A 19075-nucleotide genomic window follows, 5' to 3' on the forward strand; every position below is an offset into this window, starting at 1 on the left:
ACGGTTGGATCTCCATCATGTTCCTTAATGCACATTTCTTATAATGATAACTTTCTCTTGGTTGTCTTATAGGAGACTCTGCCTTAATCCTTACTGTTTAAGAAAAAAAATAGTAAACTAAGCAATAGGACCATGGACTAACCTTAAGAGCTTGTACATGATAAAGTTAGTGAACCATTTTGTGTCTGAAGCAGTGTTGTACTCATATAAGATGAGTGATGAAAAGACAATTAATGAATAACGGGATGAATTCAACAAGTTGATCATTGATTTGTGAAACTGTAATATCTGAGTTTAGTAAATTCTTCCATCAACATAAATTGAAATTCATTAACTCTTGAATTGAACAACGTCAATTTCCTTCTGCCGTATAGTTTTGCAGGTTTCACTCTTTTTATTCTCTATTTGTAGTAAATTTGTTTTGAGATAATTCCTTACAAATATGTTTCTAAAAATCTTGATACAACCCATACTTTTCCTTTAATTTTATTCGAAGGCGATATCTCTTTTAATTTAATCTAAACTTTCATGTACAGTTATCGAAGGAAGATTTATTTAACCAAATAAATAATTACTTTCTAATTTTAATTTTAAAGGAGTCAAATTTGCTCATTGTTCTACTTCTTTCACAATAACACCGTACAACTCTAGTAGAGTTGATATTCACGCAAGATTTTGACTCAAAACAACGGACCAATACGCGTAATACTTAAACTATTCTCCAGAATTCTTCAACTGATGCGAATATTTTGATTCATTAATCTCACAAAAAGTTTGCTAGTGTTTTTCTTTTGTTTAGTTTTCGTAAAATACAACATAACATCTTTTTCATCGAAGACATCGTATTACGCAGTAGTTTTGTGACGCGGAAACATAAGACGTTCAATCAAATAATAGCAGTTGACCATTTCCTGGGTGGCTCTAGTAACAGCACATTTTCTTTCACATATTCGGAGTGTTATTGTAACACGTAACCTTGAAAAAGGCCATATAAGCACAACACCAAAGCCAGAAAGGAATTCATAAATCCCAAGATCAAATCCTACAAACTGTTTCTATTCTTATACACAAAAAATCGACCCAGAAATCTCATGATAAAGTTCTGCAACAACTCTTGGAATTAGAAAAAAATGGCAGATAGTTCAGTATCGTTTTTACTGGACAAGCTGAATGCTTTACTTCAAGAAGAAGTGAATCTGCAGAGAGGGGTTCGGGAAGATGTTCAGTACATCAAATATGAGCTTGAACGTCACAAAGCCATCTTAAGGGTGGCTGATGCTATGGAGGACAGAGACCCTGAACTCAAAGCATGGGTCAAAGGAGTGAGATGTGTTGCTCATGACATGGAAGATGCCATAGACGAATTCAACCTTCGCCTTGTTGATCAACATGGACAAGGCAACGGTTCTTCTCTTCATAGGTTTACTTTCGGCCTTAAGACCATGAAAGCTCGGCGTAGAATTGCTTTAGATATGCAAAGTATCAAATCCAAAGTGAACGTTATATCCCAGGGACGACCAGAGTTACCTGGGATAGGCTCCAGGTCAAGTCAACGGCTTTCTTCAAGCCTTGATAGCCAAGGAGATGCGCTTCTGCTTGAAGAAGCTGATCTGGTGGGTATTGACAAACCCAAAAGGCAGCTTTGTGATTTGCTTTTCAATGAAGAACCAGGGAGGGCTGTGATTCCAATCTATGGAATGGGAGGGTTGGGAAAAACCACCTTGGCAAAACAGGTCTATGATGATCCAAAAGTGAAGAAGCGTTTTAGGATTCATGCTTGGATTAACGTTTCTCAGTCTTTTAAGCTACAAGAGCTCCTTAAAGACCTGGTTCAACAGCTGCATAATGTCATTGGAAAACCAGCTCCGGAAGCAGTTGGGCAAATGAAAAGTGAGGAGCTCAAAGAGTTGATCAAGAACTTGCTTCAAAGTAGCAGGTACCTCATTGTGCTGGATGATGTGTGGCATGTAAAGGTATGGGATTCTGTCAAACTTGCTTTGCCTAGTAGCAGCCGTGGAAGTAGAGTGATGATTACTACACGCAAAAAAGATATAGCTTTGTATTCTTGTGCTGAACTGGGTAAGGATTTTGACCATGAATTCTTACCTGAGGAAGAAGCTTGGTATCTTTTCTGCAAGAAAACATTTCAGGGTAACTCATGTCCTCCTCATCTGGAGGAGGTTTGCAGAAAGATCTTAAAAATGTGTGGTGGGTTGCCACTAGCAATTGTGGCAATTGGTGGTGCTTTGGCTACCAGACAGAGGGCAAACATTGAAGAGTGGCAGATGGTTTGCAGAAGTTTTGGGTCTGAAATTGAAGGCAATGACAAACTGGAGGATATGAAGAAAGTGCTTTCCCTCAGTTTCAATGAGTTGCCTTACTATCTTAAATCCTGTTTGTTGTACCTAAGCATCTTCCCTGAGTTTCATGCTATTGAGCACATGAGACTGATTCGCTTGTGGATTGCTGAAGGTTTTGTGAATGGTGAAGATGGAAAGACAAGGGAGGAAGTTGCTGACAGTTATCTCAAGGAGCTCTTGGACAGAAGTCTGCTGCAAGTTGTTGCAAAAACCAGTGATGGCAGAATGAAGACTTGTCGAATGCATGATCTTCTAAGGGAGATTGTGAATTTGAAGGCAAAAGATCAAAACTTTGCGACAATAGCCAAAGATCAAGACATAATCTGGCCAGACAAAGTTCGACGCCTATCAATCATAAATACATTGGATAATGTGCGACAAAATAGAGCTTCATTCCAACTACGCTCTCTACTAATGTTTGACTTATCAGATCCACTGGAGCATTTTTCTATACGTGGATTATGTTCCACTGGTTATAAGTTAATCAGGGTGTTAGATTTGCAGGATGCACCATTGGAGGTTTTCCCTGCTGAAATTGTCAACCTTTACCTTCTCAAGTATCTGAGTCTGAAGAATACAAAGGTGAAAAGCATTCCAGGTACTATTAAGAAGCTGCAGCAGCTAGAGACACTGGATCTTAAACAATCCCTGGTCACTGTACTACCAGTTGAAATTGTGGAGCTGCAACAATTACGACATCTTTTGGTGTATCGCTATGAGATTGAATCTTATGCTTATTTCCATTCAAGGCACGGCTTCAAGGTGGCTGCCCCTATAGGACTCATGAGATCTTTGCAAAAGCTATGTTTTATAGAGGCAGACCAGGCTTTGATGGTTGAGCTAGGAAAACTCACTCAACTCAGAAGGCTTGGCATCAGAAAGATGAGGCAACAAGATGGTGCTGCTTTAAGTTTATCCATTGAGAAGATGATCAATCTCCGCTCACTGTCCATCACAGCAATTGAAAAACATGAGATAATTGATATTCACAACATTTTCAGGCCTCCTCCTTATCTCCACCAGTTATACTTGAGTGGCCGTTTAGACATTTTCCCCCACTGGATAAGTTCTATGAAGAATTTGGTCAGAGTGTTTCTTAAATGGAGCAGGCTAACAGAGGATCCTCTGGTACACCTTCAAGATTTGCCAAATCTAAGACATCTGGAATTTCTTCAAGTTTATGTAGGTGAGACATTGAATTTCAAGGCTAAAGGGTTTCCTAGTCTGAAGGTTTTAGGCCTTGATGATTTAGATGAACTCAAATCTATGACTGTGGAGGAGGGAGCAATGCCTGGTCTTAAAAGGCTCATCATCCAACGCTGTGGTTCACTGAAGCAGCTACCCTTTGGCATTGAACATCTAACAAAACTAAAATCAATTGAGTTTTTTGACATGCCTGAAGAATTGATCACAAGACTGCATCCAAAAGGAGGTCAAGATTATTTGAGAGCTAAAAATGTTCCAGCAGTTTATTCCTCATATTGGAGGGATGGAGGTTGGGATGTGTACTCATTGGAGACTCTAGAGGAGCGAGAGACTGATTTCAATCGCAGTACTGCAGTGAGAAGTCTTGAAAATTGTCCTCTCTGGAAGGTTTAAATCTCATTTTTTCTATTCTAACATGCATATGTGAGTGATGACAAGTTTTTGTTTCACATCTGCTTGCATATGCTAATGAATTCAGTCTTTCATTTCTGCAGTCATTTCACTGCAAATTCTTAAACTTTCTACCAAATAATTCAGGGAGCATTATCTGTTTCTTGAACATGTATTCTGAGGTTAATGAATAAAATAAAGTGTTCAACTTTTAGCTTTTGAATGTTTCACTGTGATCTTCCATTTCTGAACATGGAAATAAGAACCTGACATTCTAAACAAAATATGATAACAAAGATCAGCAGTACAAAGCAATCTCCATTAATCTATGTTCGGACTCTAAATCTCGTATTAAAAAAGTTGACCACCATGTACCGTATAAAAAAATTCCGTAAATTTATTATTTTATAATTTTTGGATACGATCTTTAAAATAAATTAAGTATATTGTCTTATTTCAATTAATCCCTCTTAAAAGACTAATTTACTTTTTATTTTAAATTAAACTAAATTTATTATATCATAAAATACAATATAGTACAATTTCTGTCTAACAATAACTATATAATCTCTCAACTAAAAATTAACCTTTTAATTGTCATTTCTTTTATGCTACTTTTATTTATATTTTTAAACTGATTATCAGTAATTTTGTATTACTGTATATATCATAAACTTTAATTATAATATTATAATTTATTTATTTTAAAAAATTCATAACTATATAAAATACACGTTTATAATTTATACTGAAAATTACAAATGGCAGTTAGTTAATTATTTTTATTAATTCAATTATTCCATTTTATTTTGATTTAAAGAGTTCCCAAGAAAAAGACGAATAACAATAACCATAACCTAATATAAGAGGATAAAAGAAGAAGTAAGAGAATCGGGATAAGGAGAATTGAAATTTCAGAGATGGCGAAGAAGGGGAAGAAGCAACTGATGTCATCGGCGCCGTGGCGAGGCGAGGAGAGCGAAGTGATTGAAGAGGGAAAGCTGAAAGTGACGAGGCAGGGTGATGGCACCGCAACCATGCACGTTCCGGCTTCCAAGTCCAACCATCTTCACCAGGATGAAGATTCCATCGAAATTGATCCCGAATTACGCTACAGTTTCCAGCGCAATTTCCAGGTTCTTGTTTTTTTCTTAACAGAACTCTTCTATCTATGTAAGGGGAATTTCATTTCAAAATTAGGTAGGGGTCTGTTTGGATAAATTTATGCACAAACACTCATTCCAGTAGAAACTAAGTAAGAAAACTAAACAAAATTGTTGAATAAGTTAAGATTAGTTTCTATGACTGTGTGAACAAACTTTTACATAGAAACTAGTTAGTAGTGTTTTCAATGCGTGGAAGCTCTTTGCATTTTTTTTTTTTAAATTGTGTATTATTATTTGTTTTATTTTATTTTTCTTTTGGAGAAGTTTGTCTTGCAAGAGAGTCTCTGTATGTTAGTTAAAAATTGATGTTATGAGAAATTGATAGGATAGAGATTGAGAAATTAATATGTAGCTAATTTTAAATAAAAAGCCCAGGATAGTTCGTTATCTTGGGACTTTCCCCTAGGCCCTGCAAGTGACATAGATTTTAGTGCGAAATTTTTTGTAAGATGTGGATCGTTGCTTTCTTAATGTACTGTTCAGAGTCTGAATTTCGTCTGCGGAATTCACTGTTAAGTAACATAGAATCATGTTCTTTGCTCATGGTCGCTCATAAAGTCGAGCGAGTTTGAGTACATAACCATGTTGAGTTAACTTAGAAGAAAATTGGTTTCTGATAAGCTCAGGGTGAACTCGGATGTACTCACGAGTTTGGTGCTACCAGGCAGTTATTATTTTGATTACTTTATTACGGGATTATAATGTCAAATGCTAGTTAGAGGTATTGTAATATTTTTTATAGAATAAATTCATAGACAGTTTAAGAAAACTTGAGTTTGACTACCTTTAATGACCTTTAACTGATATCGTTAAAAATTGCGGCATATCCAGGTTGGCTTCCTTCCTAGTAATTAACCTTTTGCTATTACACTCTTATGCACCATACGAGCATATTACATGCTAGTGCCTACCCATTTGTGAAGGACGGACACACCTCGTTAATGGTCTTACATATATCCAACATCGATACATGTATGACATGTAAAATGTCGAATTTAAAGGACATTTTTTTTGTGTCTTCGGCATCCATGTTGTGTCCGATGTTTATGTTAGTGCTTCATAGCTACCCTTTTCTCTCTTTCCATATATTATCATATTTATGTTATTATTAGTATTACGGCAATATTATTACCCATTCTATATAAAGACTTCAAGCATGATTGGAAAACCGATGTCAAAGAATGAAATGCAGAAGTAGCATTTTGTAATGAATGTGTGTTTAGCTGGATGGAACTAATAACTAAACAAACACTACTATCATTTCCTTCTTGTTTGTGGAATTTATTTAGCATTGATGTTCTTCTCCAAATATTGGACTGATGCGTTTTTTTTTTCTTTTTGTATAACGCAGTTTCTTCAACGGGTTTTTAGCATTGACACTGTTGTGAAACCTCTTCCTCCTGTCATGGCATACAATGTCTCTCGCAACTTGGGCTTCTTCACTCGCATTTTCACCCAATTTTTTGGTATGTTTTATTTGCAGGTTCTTTTTCCACAGCTGAGAATATATGGAACGAAACTGTGCCAATTATTATAAGTATCACTGTTAATCTCTTTTTAGAACAAACAAAGAATACCAAATATATATCCTTGGATGTCTTACCCCCTCTTTTAACTCTAGATCTGAAATTTTTACGTTTCCCCAATTTTTCGTATGGTGATTATGAAGCTATGCTCTAGGCTTTGTTTGAATATCTGATGCCAAGTGGAATGAAATGGAATTGGGTAGAATAGAATGAAATGAAATTATCTTTCTACCGTTAATTTTGAAAAAAATCAAAGTAATGTAATTAAGAGCATTCTACTGCATATTCTTCCCTTATACCACTTTCCATCAATTAAAAAATGAGAACTGTTAGCATGTTAGCAATTATCTCAATACATCTATGCTTCTCGTTTATTGGTTATATTTTGATATAGGAAATTACAAAATTATGAGTGATACAAACTTTTTGTGATTTTCAGTAAATTTCAATGATAAAATAGTGTGTTCAAAATAGTGTCTTAGAATGTATCTTCCTGGTGTTTTTCTTGAAACAGTTTTATTTCAAATATTTTCTCTTGCATTTTATGCGAAGCCTTCAAGTTGTCCGTTACTCGTTGCTAACTTTTACTACTACATACATGCACAGTAATCTCAAACCTTTTTTTTCCTTTCTCTTTCATTATATATTATCTACTGTCTAAATTGATTATATTAGTTTTTCTATGTTTTATTTGGTATTTGAGTGATCATATTAATTTGTATGATCTAAAATGGGAAAAGGTTAGTGGTGTTATTTCTGCATCTTTATTGAATTAGCTATTATGTTTATTTTGGAAAACTGGTATTTGTTAATCTTTAATGTTTCTTTGCGTTTATTTTACAGACCCTGAAGGTATTGCAAATGCCCAGAAATCCTTGGGCATAGGACAGGAGGATAAAGTTCGCAAAGTTCGTTGAAGATAATGGGGGAAGAGACAGAATGGGATTCGAAAAACTTGTCATCTATGATTAACCTTTTTCTGATTGATCACTTGTGGTATTGTTTAATTCGTAATTCAGTTATATAGATATATTACAAATTGAGCAGCACGACAATTCGATCATTTCATTATCCTGAAAAAAAAGCAAGATCTTAGAGCATGTTGATAGTAACTCTAATCTAATCACAATCTAGTTGTTAATCAACAATGAAATTTTCTATCGGACGAGCAAGATGGAATATTATTTTCAGTTAAAAAGATGGGGAAATTAATCGTTAATTATCATCGTTTTCCAGTCTCGAAAGAAAGGATTTTTATCCTCTGCAGTTATAAGTGGAGCTCATCCAGTGTATTTTCTTAGATAATAAATTAGGTTATATTATTAGTTTTGACAGTGTGATATACACACACACAAACTAACCTATGTTTTTTAGATTGATTCTGTATAGTTAATGCAAAATCTAAATATAATTGATACTCAAACAAAGGGAAATGTTAAAAGAATAAGTTATAATTTATGAAAATTACAACATCAACTGTAATTCGATGGAATTATCAATAAAACGTTATTTTGGATTATAGCAAAGGAAGTTATATTTGATCACTTCTCCTAAAAGAGTAAAGCAAAAACTCCATGGATTGATACAACAGTTACTCATTTTGTGCTCACTGAAGATAACTAAGGTGTGATCTATAAGGTTGAGGGAAAATAGTTCTCCTAATAACCAATAATAACAATAACTGCTCCTGATTAATAAACGAACCAGCTCTTCAAAAGACTAAAATAGACAAAAACCTGCTTGTGTAGTGTTGAACTAGTTTGGTTGATTTTTCAGTAACTCAACCCTTTGCTTTGAAAATAAGACCCATTTTTTATATGGATAATGTTCAAAAATTGCTTCAATGACATTGCGTGCAAAGTACTCAAGACTGTACAAACTCTTAGTCCTTCTGTAAATTACATCAACAATGACACTTTCAATGATACACTTCTCTAACACAGTTTCCACAGTACACTCAAGGTATTAAAAAATATACATAACTAGCACTATTCTGTTTGGATGGAAAAAATATACTCTTTTTCCGATACCAAAACATTTTCTAATCCACTAAATAGATTTTGAATAAAAGCCTTATATACGTGGTTCATATATTGTATTTGACTTTGCTTCTAAAAACCATTTCGCCTTCATAATATGATACGTGTCTTCTAGACTTTATTATTTTTCTATTTAGGCTACATTAAAAATGTGACTGCACATTGAATTCACTGAACATGTTCCAATATTCTTATTGTAGTCAAACGTAGAACCAATTATGTGGACAACATGACACCATTGCAGTGCCCACTGTTTTAAGGCATAGGAAAAGCCGAAAGTGCCAATTTATATACAATTTCTGTGTAAATCACCTTCTGAGTATGATTGATGTGCATCATTGATATTCCGATTTCCCATGAAAAAGTCAGCAAAGACTTCTTGCATCTGTATGGTTCTAGTTTTAGCCCATACCTGACATATTTTTGTTGTTGATAGTGTATAAGTTAATCATTCATTTACTTGCTTATAAACTCATATCTCTTTGACTGGGTTCATTTGATTTTTAGATAAAAATTCGTTTGAATCATACAAAGTGTATATGTGATTCTCTTTAATCATAACAAAATTTAAATCAAACCAAATCAATTTTTTTATTCAAACAAAAACAACTTTTTTTATGTGGATGGATTTTTGCAATTTTATTATAAATTATTTGAATTTAATGTGTGTTCAAAGTCTCACTTAAATAAAAATATAATATCATTGATATATAATAAAAAAATCCATAAATTTAGTAATGTTAATATTTAGTATGAATTTTGATCCATGTATTAGGTAAAGGTGTATGCAAAAGAACTAAAAAATCTAGTAAGAGAAGATTTTCAAGATTCAATTAACGTGAGTATGAACACCCACATCAGATAAAAATGAGTAGAAAGATTAGTATACAAGTAAAAAGCACTCAAAACCACTTAAGAGGAGATTGTTAGAATTCATTGAGTATGAAGCCAACAACAGGTAAAAATATTAGTAAGATGACTAATGTGTAAGTAGAAAGACCTATACACCTATTTAGGAAGATATTAGTTTGATTAAATGTGAGTTTCAGTCTCACATCGACTAAAAATGAGTACAATTACTAATATATAAAAAAAGGGGACTCATACACTTAATGAAGAGATTGTAGGGATCTAACGTTGGTACGAAGTCCCACATCAATTAAAAATGAGAAACTGGGGTTAAGGGTTTGGGGTTGGGGTCGGAGGTTAGGGTTGGGATTAGGGTTTACTAATGAGTATGTAGAAAGACCCATAAATCTATTTAGGAAGAGATTAGATTGATTAAATGTGAGTTTGAAGACTCACATTGACTAAAAATGAGTAAAATGACTAACATAAAATTAGAGGGACTCATACACTTAATGCGAGGATTGTAGGGATCTAACGTTGGTATGAAGCCCCACATCAATTAAAAATGAGAAACTGGATTTAGGATTAGGGGTTGAGGTTGAGGTTGAGGTTGGAGTTGGGGGTTAGGGCTATAATTAGGGTTTAAGGTTTATTAATAAGTATGTAGGAAGACCCATAGACCTATTTTGGAAGAGATTAGTTTGACTAAATGTGAATTTGAATACTTACATCATCTAAAAATGAGTAAAATGACTAGTATATAACTAAAGGGACTCAAACACTTAACAGAGGGATTATAGGGATCTAATGTTGGTATGAAGCCCCACATAAATTAAAAACGAAAAACTGAGTTTAGGATCAGGGTTAGGTTAACTTTTAGGGTTTATGGTGTAGGGTTTAGGGTTTACTAATGAGTATGTAGAAAGACCAATAAACCTATTTAGGAAGATATTAATTTGATTAAATGTGAGTTTGAAGTCACACATTGGCTAAAAATGAGTAAAATGACAAGTATACAGCTAGAGTGACTCATACACTTAATGGAGGGATTGTAGGGATTTACATTAGTACGAAGTCTCACATCAATTAAAAATGAGAAACTGGGGTTAGGGATTAGGGTTAGGGTTGGGTTTGTGGTTATGGTTAGGGTTAGGGTTTTTGGTTAATGGTTATGGAATAAAGTTGGGGTTAGGGTTAAGGTTTAAGGTTTAGAGTTTAGGGTTTAGTAATGAGTATGTAGAAAGACCCGTAAACCTATTTAGGAAGAGATTAGTTTGATTAAATGTTAGTTTGAAGTTCCACATCAACTGAAAATGAGTAAAATAACTAGTATATAAGAAGAGAGACTCATACACTTAACGAAGGGACTATAGGGATCTAATGTTGGTACGAAGCCCTACATCAATTAAAAAGGAGAAATCGGTGTTATGATTAGGGGTTAGGGGTTAGAGTTAAGGGTTAGGGGTTATGATTAAGGGTGTTTAGGCTTTACTAATACATATGTACAAAGACCCGTAGACCTATTTAGGAAGATATTAGTTTGATTAAATGTGAGTTTGAAGTCTCAGATCGGTTAAAAATAAGTAAAATGACTAAAATATTAGTAAAGGGACTTATACACTTAATGGGGAGATTATAGGGATCTAACGTTGGTATGAAGTCCCATATCAATTAAAAATTAGAAACTGGGTTTAGAGTTAGGGTTAGGATTGATGGTTAGGATTTTTGGGGTTAAGGTTATGATTAGGGTTGAGTTTAGGGTGTAGGGTTTAAGGTTTGATGATTATGGTTTATGGTTTACTGATGAGTATGTTGAAAGACCCAAAGACTTATTTAGGAAGAGATTAGTTTGATTAAATGTGAGTTTGATGTTCCACATCGGCTAACACTTAGTAAAATGACTAGTATATACATAGAGGGTTTCATACACTTAATGGGCGGATTATCAGGATTTAACGTTGGTACGATGCCCCAAATCAATTAAAATTGAGAAGCTGGGTTTATGGTTTATGATTAGAGTTATGTTATGGTTTAGAATTATGGTTTAAGGTTAGGGTTTATAGTTAGGGGTTTGGGGTTATAGTTGGGGTTGAGGTTGAGGTTTGTATTTGGGTTTATAGTTAGGGTTTAGGGTTACGTTTTAGGGTTTATGGTTATTATTTATGGTTATGGTTAGGGTTAGGGTTTAGGTTTAAGATTAATGTTAGGGTTGGGGTTTAGAGTTAGGTGTTAGGGTTGGAGTTAAGGGTTACTGTTGAGGTTGAGGTTAGGGTTAGGGTTTGGCTTTGGGGTTATGGGCTAGGATAAGGGTTGTGGTTAGGATTTAGGGTTAAAGTTTACGGTTTACTAATGAGTATATAGAAAGACCCATCTTTTTATTTATAAAGAGATTAGTTTCATTAAATGTGAGTTTGAAGTCCCACATCAACTAAAAATGGCTAAAAAGACTAGTACTTAATGTGGGGATTGTAAGGATCTAATGTTGCTTTAAAGCTCCACATCAATTAAAAATGAGATACTAAGTTTAGGTTTGGGGTTAGGGTTTATGGTTAGGGGTTTAAGGATATGGTTTATGTTTAGCATTATGTTTATGGTTTAGGGTTTGGGTTAGGGTTATGGCTAGTGTTAGGGTGTGGAGTTTAGGATTTAGGGTTTTGGGTTAGGGATTAAAGTTGGAGTAGAGGTTAGAGTTTACTGTTATGGTTTAAGGTAAGGGTTTGGGTTTATGGATGAAGTTAGGGTTTAGGGTTTGAGATTTGCAGTTTAGGGATTGGGGTTTGGGGTTAGGGTTACATGTTAGGATTGGGGTTAGTGGTTAGGGTTACGGTTAGGGTTGGGGTTTGGGTTAAATGAAGTTAAGGTTTTGGGTTTATGGTTTACTAATGAGTGTGTAGAAAAACCCATAGACCTATATAAGAAGATATTAGTTTGATTAAATGTGAGTTTGAAGTGCGACATCAACTACACTTGAGTAAAATGACTAGTATATAAGTAGAGGGATAATAATCTTTTGGCAAGCATACCAAATCGTTTCAAGTAGTAAAAGTAAGTACACAGTATCGTTCTCCCAAGGAAATTGAGTTACATTATCTAATTAGAATTATTTACCAAAATCAATTTAGTAAAAATAACAATTTGATTAATGTATTTTAAATTGAATGAAATTAAAAAGATATTAAAAATAACTATTGAAAGTTTTAAAGATATAGCTTTGTTGGAATTGAGTTCATGACTGACATTACAGTAACATTCTGAACAATATATTATGTGTTCAAACATTCACACCAATGTATCTTGATTTAATTCCTTAAAACAAGTTCTAAAGATATATGTTACGGTTTAAACCATCTATTGGTCCTCATATTTGTTGAGGAATCTCAAGTGGGTCCTCTTATTGAAAACGGTCTCAATTGAGTCCTAAATTTTGTAAAATCGTAACAATTAAGCTCTTTCTGTTAAGTGGTCAGAAACAACATTAAAATGGGATAACATGGTGCACAGTAAATATGCCGAGGTAGATCATTTTATTACGTGGAAATATGACATTCACACAAAACTTCCCCAATCATCTTTCTTCCTCCCTCTTAATTGGACCTACAACAAAACCCAGAAACTACAATCTCCATTGTGCCTAAAAACCCTAACTCGCTTAATCTTCCATGGGAACTTAAGCCAATCCAGAGAACGCAAATCGTGAGTCTTCATCCTTGCGCAACCATGGTGAATCCATCCACCTGCAAACAAATCATCAAACCCAATTGCAACCATTAAAAAAAACCCAATTGAAATGTGAAATTGTGTCTTCCTTAATCGTCTCGTCTTCGAGTTCCAAATCCCTAATTTCCCTTTTTGCGAGTGACGCGGCCAATGAAGTTTTCTCCGGGAAGTGCGCGATTGCATAGGACAACGAAGCCTGTTTTTGTGACCTTGCAAAGGCCCTTGACTTTGAAGGCGAGGGGCTCGCACATGAGTTCAAGGGTTTGGCCACACTTCAAGAAGTACGAATTAGGTTTGGGAATGGGTTGTTTGGGGTCGACATCTTCAGCGAGAGAACAAGACAGAGTACACAGAGAAGAAGAATAGCCACAAGGTCGAAACCTTCGAATATGTACTGGCAAAGCGTTGGTCAAATTTGAAATGTTCGTCATTTTGCAGAAAATATCAAATTAAAGTGTGTTGTTCTATCCAATTTGATTTACCCCCAAGATCAGCAAGGTTAATGATTACAATGTGGAAGCTATGTGGAATTATTTTAATTTGAATAACATGCATTTACAACAAAGGATCTCCTTTCTTTTGCGTGAAACTTTCTTTTGAAAAAGCTCGAAGGGTGCTACCAATTATGACAGAGTTTAGAATAACATTGAAAGCACCACTTCCTTGAAATTTTCCTACATTCAGAACTTGTGGACATATTCTTCATGTTAGGAAGACAAAGAACGACGACATTAGAAAGTGGCTACACGAGCTTCCCACAGGGGACACCAATGTAAAGGATTAGGATAGCACGTGGTCTCGCGTACCGACACAGATCTTCAATTTTGGGTTGCAACACGACCGAGACCCGAATGGAGGCATGAAGGCAGACGTGTACTGCTTTGGGGCGGCGTTGATGGAGCTCCTAACGGGGAAGGAAAGCACGGCGGAAAGGTGGCAACGGGTGAAGGAGGGGCAGAGTGTTAGGATTCTAAACAAGAGACTCCTATTCAATGTTGTTGGGCTGAAATTTCCAGAATCTTCCTTTTTTTTTTTACTTTACTAAATTTCACGTCGTAATTTAATTATTTCCATGTAATAAAATGATCCACTTCAGCATATTTATTATGCACCACGTCATCACATTTTAACAGTCGTTTCTGACCACTTAATTGAAAGTGTTTAATTATTACGATTTTACAAAATTTAGGACTTAATTGAGACTGTTTTCAACAAGAGAACCCACTTGAGATTCCTGAACAAATATGAGGTCCAACCAAGGGCTTAAACTTATATGTTAAATCAATAATTCCTTAATTAATCCAACATATCCTTTGCATTATGAGTTATGAGCTAGGGTTTAAAGCTATAGTTTACGGTTTATGGTTTATGATTTATGATCAGGATTTGGGTTTAGGATTTAGGGTTAAGGTTAAGGCTTAATGCTAGGGTTTAAGGGTTAGTGTTAGGGTTTTGTGTTAAGGCTAGGGTTCATGGGGTTTAGGGTTTAGAATTTAAGATTTAGGGTTTAGGATTTATGATTTACTAATAAGTATGTAAAAAATTTATTTTGGAAGAGATTAGTTTGGTTGAATGTAAGTTTGAAGTCTCACATCAACTAAAAATGAGTAAAATGACTAGTATAGAGTCTCATACACTTATTGGAAGGATGGTAGGGATCCAATGATAATACGAAGTCTCACATCAATTAAAAATGAGAAATTAAGGTAATGGTTTAGGATTTAAGGTTAGGATTTAGGGTTAGAGTTTAGGATTAAGGTTTAGGATGAGGGTTTAAAATTTAGAGTTAAGGTTAGGGTTTAGGCATTTTGATTAAAATTGTCCCGAAAGCTCGGAATCACTGGCAGGGGATTTAAACTAACCGTGGTTAGCTAAAATCTTCTTGATTAAAAGTTTTCCGAAAGCTCATAATCACTGGTAATATTCTTTTTATACTTTTTGGCATATGGAGATGCTTTTATTCCCTTTCAGTACAGCCTAATATAAAAGACAACTGGTCTTTCCTAAATTCAGTTTTTCCAGGAAACCGGAAGAAGGTATCTGGCCTTCAATCAAATTTCTTAAGGCATTAATCAAGCACCCTCTAACCAGTACAACTTGCATGGTGGTAAGGAATATTGTTTTAAAATCCTTGACGCGTTTCTTCTTCAAATAATCAAACTAATTGTAAGTCAGCAATTTTATATATTGATTTTTCTCTTCATATATATTTTAAGATGGCTTTTTAAGCTCCACTTGACATAATCTAAGAGAACTTTTGAGCTTTAATTGCACTTTTCTTTATTTGTTTCATTTTCTGACACGTAAACAGTTATCTACTGGTGATGCTGTCATATTTCAATTTTTTGTGAGATAAAAAAGTCTTGCATCTCTATCTCATGTATTATCTGTAAATCAAGCATCACTGAGTTGAATAAAGGGAGGCACTTCCTATAGCTAGCAATTTTGAAACCAAGTTTCTTTCCACTAGTTGCTGTAGGAATGTACAGAGTTGATGGCTGAGAGTGCAGTGCGTTTTCTTCTCAAAAGGCTTACACCTGTTTTTGAGAATAAGGTGAAATTGTTCACTGGAGTTCAAGCAGAAGTGATATACCTGAAAGGACAGTTGGAGCTAATAAGAGCCTTCTTAAGGGTTGCAGATGCGTTAGAAGAGAGCGACGAGGAACTTAAAGTTTGGGTTAAGCAAGTCAGAGATGTTGTTCATGAGGCCGAAGATCTTCTTGATGAATTGGAACTTGTCCAGGTACATAACCTAACCAATGGATTCTCTATTTATCTCCGTATCAGGAATATGAAAGCTCGCTATCGGATTGCACATGAGTTAAAAAGCATCAACTCCCGCTTGAAAGCTATTTCTTCAAGTCGTAAGAGATTCCTCAGTAAACTGGACTCTTCTTCAGTGGCTTCAAGTTCCATTAATACAGGTACTACTAATTGGCACAGACTCTATTCAAAGTGATGAATATCCTTAATGGTCATGTCACTCAATTATGAAATTATTTCTCTTCTTTCCCTTTGTTCAAGATAGATCAGTATCAATACATATGTACTTGTTTTGCTGTTTACACTATTACATATCCTGAAACAGGTAACGCATGGCACGATCAACGAGGAGATGCTCTTCTCCTGGACAACACTGATCTAGTGGGCATAGACAGGCCAAAAAAAAAGGTTATCGGATGGTTGATCAATGGTTGTCCTGGACGAAAAGTTATTTCTGTTACTGGAATGGGAGGGATAGGAAAAACTACTTTGGTGAAGAAAGTATATGATGATCCAGACGTAAAAAAACACTTCAAAGCTTGTGCTTGGGTGACTGTTTCTCAATCTTGTAAAATTGAAGAGCTTCTCAAAGACTTGGCCAAGAAGCTCTTTTCTGAGATAAGGCGACCAATTCCAGAGGGAATGGAAAGCATGTGTAGTGATAAGCTCAAAATGATAATCAAAGACTTGCTGCAGAAGAAGAGGTATCTAGTAGTATTTGATGATGTGTGGCATATGTATGAATGGGAAGCTGTCAAATATGCATTGCCAAACAACAATTGTAGTAGCAGGATCATGATCACCACTCGTAGATCTGATTTAGCCTTTACCTCCACAATAGAATCCAACGGTAAAGTGTATAACTTGCAACCCTTGAAACAAGATGAGGCTTGGGATCTATTTTGTAGAAACACCTTTCAGGGTGATTCATGTCCCTCATATTTGATTGACATCTGTAAATATATCTTAAGAAAATGTGAGGGTCTTCCCCTTGCAATTGTAGCAATCAGTGGTGTCCTGGCCACAAAAGACAAGCGCAGGATTGATGAGTGGGGTATGATTTGCCATAGTTTTGGAGCTGAAATTCAAGGCAACGGCAAACTTGATAATTTTAAAACTGTACTCAACCTCAGTTTTAATGATTTACCTTACCATTTGAAATACTGTTTCTTGTACTTAAGCATCTTTCCTCAGGACTATCTGATTCAGCGCATGAGATTGATTCGCTTATGGATAGCAGAAGGATTTATTGAAGCCAAAGAAGGAAAAACAAAGGAAGATGTTGCACATGATTACCTGAAGGAGCTCCTGAACAGAAACTTAATACAAGTAGCAGGTACAACAACTGATGGAAGGGTCAAAACTTTGCGAGTCCATGATCTTCTACGGGAGATCATCATTTTGAAGTCTAAAGACCAAAACTTTGCATCCATTGTCAAAGAACAAAGTGCTGCATGGCCAGAAAAGATTCGACGGCTTTCAGTGCACGGCACATTACCATATCGGCAACAACATAGGTCTGTCTCTCAACTCCGTTCTTTTTTAATGTTTGGGGTTGGAGAATATGTACCCCTTGGAAAACTGTTCCCAAGTGGTTTTAAACTGCTTAGTGTTTTAGATTATCAAGATGCACCTTTGAAGAAGTTTCCACTAGCAGTTATTGATCTATATCATTTAAGATATCTAAGTTTAAGGAACACAAAGGTGAAAACAGTTCCAGGTCACATAATAGGGAAGTTGCATAATCTAGAAACATTCGATCTAAAGAAGACTTCTGTCAGAGAATTGCCTGTAGATATTCTCAAGCTTCAAAAGCTTCGTCATCTCCTTGTCTATCAGTTGAAATTCAAAGGTTATGCACAGTTTCACTCCAAAGATGGTCTTAAGGCTCCCTCTGAAATAGGGAAATTAAAGTCACTACAAAAGCTTTGTTTTGTGGAGGCAAACCAAGACTGTGGAATGATAATAAGGCAGTTAGGGGAACTAAGTCAACTAAGAAGGTTGGGAATCTTGAAACTTAGAGAGGAAGATGGGATGGCTTTCTGTTTGTCCATTGAGAGATTAACTAATCTTCATGCCCTCTCTATTGCTTCTGAGGGTGAGAGTAAAGTCATTGATCTGACATTTCTCTGTTCGCCACCTCCATTTCTTCAACGCTTGTATTTGTCAGGGCGTCTACAAGAGTTACCAAGTTGGATACAGTCTCTTCATAGCCTAGCCAGGTTATTTCTGAAATGGAGCTGTTTAAGATACGATCCTCTAGTGTATCTACAAGATCTTCCAAACCTTGCACATCTTGAACTACTTAAGGTTTATGATGGTGACACTTTGCATTTTAGGAGTGGAAAGTTCAAGAAGCTCAAGGTTTTAGGTCTTGACAAATTTGACGGACTCAAAGAGGTGACAGTGGGGAAGGATGCCATGAACTGCCTAGAAAAACTGAGTATAGGGCGGTGTGAATTGTTGAAGAAGGTTCCATCAGGCATTGAGAATTTAACTAAGTTGAAAGTCCTTGAGTTTTTCGATATGCCAGATGAACTGATGAAGACAATATGTCCACATGGTCCCGGAAAAGATTACTGCAAAGTTTTACATATTCCAGATGTCTATTCTACCTACTGGAGAGATGGAGGTTGGGATGTTTATGCTTTGGACACTTTCAGCAGAGATTGTTCTCCTAGATCAGGCACTCTCATAAGAAGTCATGAACCTCGTATTCAGTGGAAGGTGTAGCTCTAAATTGTGAAATGATTGGTACAATTCTACAGTATGAGTTGGATTTGAATCAGATTGAAATTTCAGCTTAATTGGACAACAACGTTAACAGCATCCAGGGAAGTGTAACAATTTCTTTATATTACCTAAACTGTACTAAAAATTGAGCAGACTCATTTCCTGTATAGAAGTCAGTGCTCAAATAAAGGTGTAGGTTTTTGTTCACCTTTGTTTAAATTTGATCAATGTAAATAAATTGCATAATCACCATTATTGAATACACAAATTGTATAATACAATTCTTCCTATATTACATATTCAGATTCGATTCTATCTTTTCATGA

The 19075-nt window shown here is 35.4% G+C and overlaps 3 protein-coding genes across 5 annotated transcripts; all 3 read left to right on the forward strand.

Moving 5' to 3' along the window:
* Nucleotides 1–937: 937 nt before the first annotated feature.
* On the forward strand, nucleotides 938–4170 carry LOC124827819 (disease resistance protein RPM1-like). Its single transcript, XM_047300968.2, has one exon. The coding sequence runs from the start codon at nucleotides 1131–1133 to the stop codon at nucleotides 3957–3959; it is 2829 nt and encodes a 942-aa protein (XP_047156924.2). The 5' UTR covers nucleotides 938–1130; the 3' UTR covers nucleotides 3960–4170.
* A 651-nt stretch (nucleotides 4171–4821) lies between these two features.
* LOC124827820 (zinc finger/BTB domain protein) lies at nucleotides 4822–7697 on the forward strand. The gene is made up of 3 exons (XM_047300969.2): nucleotides 4822–5092; nucleotides 6474–6588; nucleotides 7492–7697. Exons 1-3 carry the CDS (start codon nucleotides 4877–4879, stop codon nucleotides 7563–7565), a joined length of 405 nt encoding a protein of 134 aa, XP_047156925.1. The 5' UTR covers nucleotides 4822–4876; the 3' UTR covers nucleotides 7566–7697.
* A 7531-nt stretch (nucleotides 7698–15228) lies between these two features.
* On the forward strand, nucleotides 15229–19075 carry LOC124827821 (disease resistance protein RPM1-like). 3 transcript variants are annotated; one of them, XM_088100894.1, is made up of 3 exons: nucleotides 15229–15360; nucleotides 15724–16177; nucleotides 16342–19075. In XM_088100894.1, exons 2-3 carry the CDS (start codon nucleotides 15748–15750, stop codon nucleotides 18747–18749), a joined length of 2838 nt encoding a protein of 945 aa, XP_087957020.1. In that variant the 5' UTR covers nucleotides 15229–15360; nucleotides 15724–15747; the 3' UTR covers nucleotides 18750–19075. The 3 variants fall into 3 exon arrangements, with proteins under 3 accessions (XP_087957020.1, XP_087957018.1, XP_087957019.1); XM_088100892.1 differs by having other exon boundaries at nucleotides 15258–15419; XM_088100893.1 differs by lacking the exon at nucleotides 15229–15360 and having other exon boundaries at nucleotides 15454–16177.

This window comes from Vigna umbellata, chromosome 10 (assembly GCF_029865625.1).
Source record: "Vigna umbellata cultivar VRB3 chromosome 10, Vumbellata_1.0, whole genome shotgun sequence".
Classification (NCBI taxonomy): Eukaryota; Viridiplantae; Streptophyta; class Magnoliopsida; order Fabales; family Fabaceae; genus Vigna; species Vigna umbellata.

Bases quoted from the DNA above. Each gene is read 5' to 3' on its own strand.
- LOC124827820 (XM_047300969.2), top strand. From the start codon at position 4,877: ATGGCGAAGAAGGGGAAGAAGCAACTGATGTCATCGGCGCCGTGGCGA. The intron at 5,093-6,473 runs GTTCTTGTTTTT...TGTATAACGCAG, and splicing joins GTTTCCAGCGCAATTTCCAG to TTTCTTCAACGGGTTTTTAG. The intron at 6,589-7,491 runs GTATGTTTTATT...TTTATTTTACAG, and splicing joins CATTTTCACCCAATTTTTTG to ACCCTGAAGGTATTGCAAAT.
- LOC124827819 (XM_047300968.2), top strand. From the start codon at position 1,131: ATGGCAGATAGTTCAGTATCGTTTTTACTGGACAAGCTGAATGCTTTA.
- LOC124827821 (XM_088100894.1), top strand. From the start codon at position 15,748: ATGGCTGAGAGTGCAGTGCGTTTTCTTCTCAAAAGGCTTACACCTGTT. The intron at 16,178-16,341 runs GTACTACTAATT...ATCCTGAAACAG, and splicing joins TTCAAGTTCCATTAATACAG to GTAACGCATGGCACGATCAA.